This window comes from Sinocyclocheilus anshuiensis, unplaced genomic scaffold (assembly GCF_001515605.1).
Source record: "Sinocyclocheilus anshuiensis isolate Anshui unplaced genomic scaffold, SAMN03320099.WGS_v1.1 scaffold205, whole genome shotgun sequence".
NCBI lineage: Eukaryota > Metazoa > Chordata > Actinopteri > Cypriniformes > Cyprinidae > Sinocyclocheilus > Sinocyclocheilus anshuiensis.
Genome location: NW_015536497.1, coordinates 2,380,029 through 2,387,020, shown reverse-complemented (window position 1 = coordinate 2,387,020; position 6,992 = coordinate 2,380,029). Strand labels below are relative to the sequence as shown.

The following is a 6,992-nucleotide window of genomic DNA, read 5'->3' as shown; positions in this document are numbered from 1 at the left end:
TTTTTTTTTTTTCTTCTTTCTTCAAGTGACTTAAACCAAACTACCAAAGTCTTTATTACACACCAGAATAAATGTGGTGCCGATTTTAAAAAATATACCTCGTCAGTGAAGGCATGTATGTTTAAGATTTAGTACAATACTCCTGTGTTGAAACGTGCCTAGCATCATGTCTCTCTCTTCTCTCTGCAGTGCATTGGTGTGGGGGTCATCAGTGAAGCATAACCCGCAGAAAGTCGGCAAAGACCATGTGCTAGATGATGAGGATGTAATCCAGTTGGTCAAGAAATAAACGAACTCTGATGCTTTGCATGATCATTACACTTCAAATAAGAAGCGATAAGACATTTCTAAATGCCCTGAAGGTTCCTGTGGCAACATTGTTGTTTCTCCGTTTTTATTTTTGGACTCGGACAAAGTACGATTGTAAATCACACAAATACATTCAGCATATTACATGTGTCTACTCATTCTTGAATCGGAATCACAAACTGCTTGAATGCAGTTATAGAATACATCTGTGGGCTGCAAAACAAAGTGAACTTCAATAAAACCCTAATATACAAATCCATGGATGTCTAAATGTGACGCTGATGCTCGACACAAAACATTTGATCAGGTCTTTTTATTCAGTTTCTAGCATTGTTTACCTGATGAACAAAAATAACTGAGATATCTAGTCAGTAACCAGCACTTCACATGGTTTAATCCAGTAGTCTAGTGGCTACATATTATACCCTCCCCCTCTGTGACTGACAATCAATCACTCAGGATAACCAGGCCACTTAGCGGATGAATCGGACAAGGAATGATACACACCCAGTCAGAAGCACTGATGCCCCTAAATTGCCCCACTCACTATGGACATTTGACATTATGAATGTGTGATGGGTGCTAGCTGCCCCAAAGGTTAATCAGCCAAAAAGCCTTTTTGTTGCCTTTGCATTTGAGTTAATATAAAGTCAAGAACACTACAATTTAAAAAATAAAACAATTCTAGTGTTTTAAGTACCTTGGGATAATGCATTTCCTAGACATTTTGAATATTTAAGTGTTTTTAAGACCTGAAATAATTATGAAAATTTATAAAATAGTATAGTGAATATGCCTATTTGAAGTTGTGTTAAGCTATTCCTTTGCAAGTAGTTAATCTTTGTGAGTACTTGTGAGAATCTCTATAAAAACGATTTCTTAAAATGCTTATTCAATAATCACAACATGGAAATTAATTTGTCAAAAGCTGTTGAAACCCTTTAAAAGAGCGTTTGTGATGACTCTTTACGAATATTTACATCTATTTCACTATTTCTTTTTAGTTATTGGGCAGTCTACTTTAAGCAGCTGCGGCAGTGTCAAATCGTTTCTCAAATAAATCCATTGAAATTATACAGCAAAATGATCTACCTTTTCAAAACATCTAGAAAAGGCGATGCACAAGGCATTTCTTTGGTGTTCTTGTTTTTGAAAAAAAATGAATAAGGTCTGGTGTTAATCAAAATGACTGATTAAAAAGCCTCTCGCCTGCCACCCTGTTCACAAAATAATAGCTAATGTGGACAATACAATAAATAATTTTCTCAACGAAAGCATAATTGAAAGGTGCAGTAAGTTATCAACGAGAATTTAAAGCGCAGCATCAGCAAAAGTGTAAAGTCTGTTTCTTCTGGTGGGGTTATTAGGTTCTTGGGGATGAAATGGAGGCAGATTCAGGCATTGATCTGAGTCTATTTTTTAAGATGGTAGGGGCGTATGTCTATGGCAGAGGAGCCAGTGCTCACCCATCAAGCTCCGCCCTTCCCCCACCCATCTTCCCTTGCTGCACTTTCCCCTGTAAATTATAGCAGCACTTTAGCTAATGAAAGAGTTGAAGTCCGGGCACTAATAAAAGCCATTAAGTGAATAAAGCGCTTCCCCCTCTAACAAAATTAAAGAATTTGCCCCCTCCTCAAGAGGGAGGACTCTATTAATATTTATGAATTGCGGAACTGGACCCTCTACCCCCTCCCAATGACACGTACCCTGGCCCACACCACCCATCTTCTCTTCGGCAACCCACCTATCCTGGGTGGTATTGTGTGACCCCCCTCCTGCGGGGCAGAGGGAGGGGCGGAGTATGGGGGGTGTTGGAGGAGAGACATCCTGGACAGTTTGCCTTCAGTTCGGCTAACGGGTCCAGTCCAGAAGCCCAGCTCAAAACAGAAGCTCCCTCAGATGATCTTAGTCGTTGGTGAGGCGAGAACAAGAGGCATTGGTCTCGGCATGAAGATCTGCTTTGAGGACATCCATACCTGTGGGAACCTGTTGGAAGGTCCTCTACAAGACCTCTTGTAGATGGTCCTCTTCAAGACTGAGGTGAGAGTCCTAAATGCATAAGTTGCTGAATGTCTTAACGGTTCTTCTTTTCTCCTCGCAGAGCTGCGCTGACAATTCCTTAGAACAGTTTCAGTGTACTCGAAGTTTCTTTTGCGCCTTTTGGACAAGTCTTCTTCAAGGTAAAGATTTTCAAAGAGTATTGTGCAAGAGGGGTACAAAATATGCTACTACTGAACAAACTGGGTAAGATGTAATATTTGCTCCAAATTTGTAACGCGCTCAAAGAATAGATTCAAGAGGGTCAGTGAGACACCAGCTGTACCAAGAAACTGGTTGAAGAATATAGGCGTAGACAATGCCATCGTCCATTTATATTTTATCAACTGTTCTTTCTGGTCCTCATCCTTCATTCTCCACCAACATCTCCAACATCATACTTAATAATGTTTGTTTCCTCCCATTTCATCATGCTAAGTGGTTCAGTTGTCCGACCTTTAGAGTTGATTAGTGTACTCATCCTTCCCATTCCCACTAAAATGTCCCATGGGGCATGGCAAGTATGAGGGTAATATGATTACCACCCAGATGGATGGGCAGAATCTAGGTGGGTTTTTGGAAGAGATACTCTGGGATACCTTAGGAAGTGTTACCACAAGAGATTTTGCAGTAACAAGTTAAGAATTAGCCCTGATGTCCAAATGTTGTGGGATAGACGACACTGGCTGTGATGTGGAATAGACAACATTGGCTGCGAAAGAAAATGACATTGGTGGTTTATTCTTATTTGCCCATAGAGCAGTCTATTTGAGCAAGTTAAAAAGCTGGGGAGCTATTGATGTCCCTTAACAAGACAAGCATCACTTCAACAAACTCTATTTCTATAGATTTTTTGAAAACCTCTGAACAATTGAGTGACAGCAAACCCATGTGATTACCAAGCCACTCTCGTTTGTTAACCCCCATTCTGGAGTTCTCTTGAGTTCCATTTCATTATTCTACTGAAATTTTAGAAAATTAACAGTTTTGTCGACTGGTCATCAGGCATAGATAGTAGGGAGGTGTATGATTTTCGGAGAGGGTGGGGTTTGACGCAGTTTTTGCGCAGGAAGGGCGGTGCCTGCGAATCTGCAGTGAGAACGTGACCTATGACTAATCTTTTTTTCCTTTTTTTAAATTTTTGCAGACATCCTTAGTCACCGTCTATCACGAACACCTTTTCCACCGTCTCCTATTGTGTCGCTCTCGGTAATCACCTGCAACAACCTCTATGATATTGCTCTTCTCGATTTCCAGTAACTTCCAGTTTCTGGAAACCTGAATACAGTCTTTTGGAGAACAGATACACCATCGAAGGACGGCTGAAGAAGACAACTTCTTGATCTTTTGATGGTCTTTTTGAATTACCTTCACCCAGTGATCTATGACTTGTGGTTCCACCTTATGTAGACTTGGAGCCTCGACCTGTTCCCAGACGACCCTCATTGTATTCTGCATGATTTTAAACAGCATTTTAATGTACATGGACCATTCCATCTTGTCTTTTGTGACTGATCCACAACCTGAACAAGTTGCTACTGACTTTACGACTTTGCCCAGGACACCATTGTGCTTGATCTAACCATGCAGTTCCCTTTCTGTCCATGGTTGTGCCAAGCACTTTGGAGACTTGTGTGCACTTTCTTCCAGGTTTTTCTTACTGTTCTTTTCCTCTTAGATCCACAATCTAAAGAATCGAACCTTGTGCAACAGTCTGTTGAAGTGTAACTTTTTGTCCCAAACAAGAGTATTTTAAAGAGAATAAAATGCATTATGTTTTGTTTGTTGATTGTGACATGATCATTATAGCTTGAAAAATGAGTGCAACAGTGAGTGGAAATAGTGACACTGTGGTCAAAATAGTGTTAGTTCTGTTGCCAACATGCACTTCCTCAGCAAAGCTGATGCCATGGCTTGATATTTCTTTCTCCGTGTCCTTTCAATTTGCTCATACACCTGAAGCCGTAACCACCATAAACAGAAGGGAGAGATATATAGCCTACCCAACCTCCCCAATATTCAGAGTAGGTCTCAATCCACATGGGGATTCTTTTTAAGTGCAGTTGCATGCTCATTCGTCATAAGAAAATGTATGAACAAACTTGACACATCAGCCACCGTTTTCACTACTGAAACAAAAACATATCTGGCTATAAGACAAAAATACTTTAGTAATGTAAGCCTTGTTTGAAAAAAATGCAATCTTAGATGCAGTCAGGAGGTCATGAAGATGGGTGGCGCTCACTGCAGAGCAGCACTTACAGTCAGTCTCTAGATGAATGAACCACTCTCTTTTACCGTCTGAGGTCAAGTTAGGTTGCACTGCTCAGCTCCAGTCATTTTCGAAGTAATGGACTCCGCTCGGAGTCGTGTCATCTGTTTGCCTGTGCACAAGTGTTTTATTTATTGAATCTTAGGAGATTCGCCCTCTTCACGAGACCAGCTCACATTTTAGAATTATTCATAGCACTTTATGGAGATTTTGAACACTTTAACTGATTCACTGAGGGGTTTAAAAAAGATGCATATCAACCATAAAATGGATGAATGAATGTCTAACTATGAATGTAATCAATCAATAAATGCTACAGAAGTCCAGCCAATGAAAATGCACTATAATTGAAGTACAACCATGACTACCATTATGTATTTTATCAATATACACAGATACTGCAGCCAGTCTGGGTGTGATGTGCATTTTGAACGGGAACAAAAGTAACATGCATGACTTGACTTTTACATTTACTTTTAAAAGAGAACGTCAATGGCGTTTGCTTGTGCAAAGCTCGCCGACACGATGCTAAGGTGTAACCGAGGCTTTGCTGTAATTTAGGTTAGAGGTTTATTTAGATCACTAACCTTCAATAGGAGAAATGATAATACTGATAATACTTAGCAAACACCATTAATACATATCTAGACTATTAAGTAAATGCAGTCTATCTATGAAGTATGTTGTTGGACTTACATTTATTCTGTTGTTCCCAGAAGTGGCTGCATGATGCTTAAAAGCTATTAAAACATCAGATTTACTGCCCTGTTTTTGAAGGTCACAGTCATCGATACTATGCCAACATGAATAAAAATGAAACAAGACTCAGAAATTATTTCAAATTATTTTATTGTCACCAATTAATGAATTAGGTGGATCATTTTCACATTAGAGCAAAAAAACAAACTCAAGCTCCTGGCGTCTCAATCATTCAAACATACACTATTTCACTTGAGAACACAGGAGAACACTTCTAGTTTAGATATTAGAAAAAGTGAATCAAGCGCATTAAACTGTGGTTGAGTTTTTATCATGATGCTTTGACTCAAATCATAAGCGGAAGAAAATGCACTTTTCAGTATACTAGTGTATATCCGAGTTTTCAACATGATGTTTAGATGAAACGGAAGAAAACATGGTGCTCAACAACCATGTTCAGGATGAGTGGGCTTATGTAATTTGCATGGAAATAAATTGTTACTTTTGGGAAACGGAACAAGACATGACACTGGGATATTTGTATTTGTTTTAAGGAGTAAAAAAATTATAATAAAATTGTCGTTATGCAATATTAGTACAGTACATAATTTCAACTTGTACCTCAGTTAGTAAAAAACTAACAAAAAACTTTTTCCAATGTAATGTACAAATCAAAACATTTTTCTGTTGTAAATGATGTCAATAGAGTGTAACATCTATAAATGTGTAATATTTAATAAAAGACCTTTTGACTGACCACTGTGAACAATAGTTTTAAACATGAATAAAAATCATAGAAAATGATTATCACCACCTTTAATAATTTTTATTTTTTTTTCTCAACAACAGCAACAACAAAAAAACAACTATTTTTGCTGTCTTTTTCCATTAAACACACTGGGATGTAAAAAGGGCAGTTATATCTAGATGTTAAACTTACACAAATATATTTAGGCTATGTCTTTTTATGATGAGCCCTAACAGAATGGTGCGACAAGGGTATTCTGACTAAATTAAAGAAACAAGGACATAAAAAAAAGAGGGAATTCATTTCATATGGAACAATAGTGAACAGGATGCTGAGGTTTACTTGCACCTTCAGTAAAAAGCAGATATTCAAAACGGAAAGTCAAATGCTTGATTATATGGATGTCATAATCAACTAACTCAACGGTGCAGCTTTGGGACCATTCACATTTCAAGTGCAACATAATTCCTTTGAAAATTATGCTATTTAGTTACCACTCACGTAACAAAAAATGTCATGCCATTATCAAGTGCTAACCTCATTTAAACAAAGGACATCTGGATGTCATACAAGCATATATTTGCACATCCACCAAATAAAATCTGGGATTCGAAAGATCTGCTTTCATTTCAGATGTTCCTCTGCAAAGGCCATAAAGATAAAACGGACACAACAAGATGCATGCACCTTTCCTCAGATGATTTACATATTTTTCTCCACAAAACAAACTGTAGTGCTACTGTATGTATAACTTCACTGGTGTCACTACATACATCAGTATGAAATAAAGGTCAAACGATGGGACGGAGACCAAAACAGGACAACAATCTAGATTCAAGTCTGCAGGTTGATCAAAATCAGTGTAATCTGCATCAACAAGCGAAGTTTGACTGTACCAATTCATTTTTTTTTTTTTTTACTTTTTTG

At 38.2% G+C, this 6,992-nt stretch overlaps 1 protein-coding gene across 1 annotated transcript in view; it reads left to right on the top strand.

Moving 5' to 3' along the window:
- The window catches only part of LOC107687909 (developmentally-regulated GTP-binding protein 1-like), a 23,108-nt gene extending 22,655 nt beyond the window's left edge, over nt 1-453 (top strand). The window contains exon 9 of the mRNA XM_016485396.1: nt 190-453. Within this exon, the coding sequence (XP_016340882.1) occupies nt 190-289 (100 nt within the window). The 3' untranslated portion in view covers nt 290-453. The remainder of the gene's footprint in view (nt 1-189) is intronic.
- The last annotated feature ends 6,539 nt before the right edge of the window (nt 454-6,992 follow it).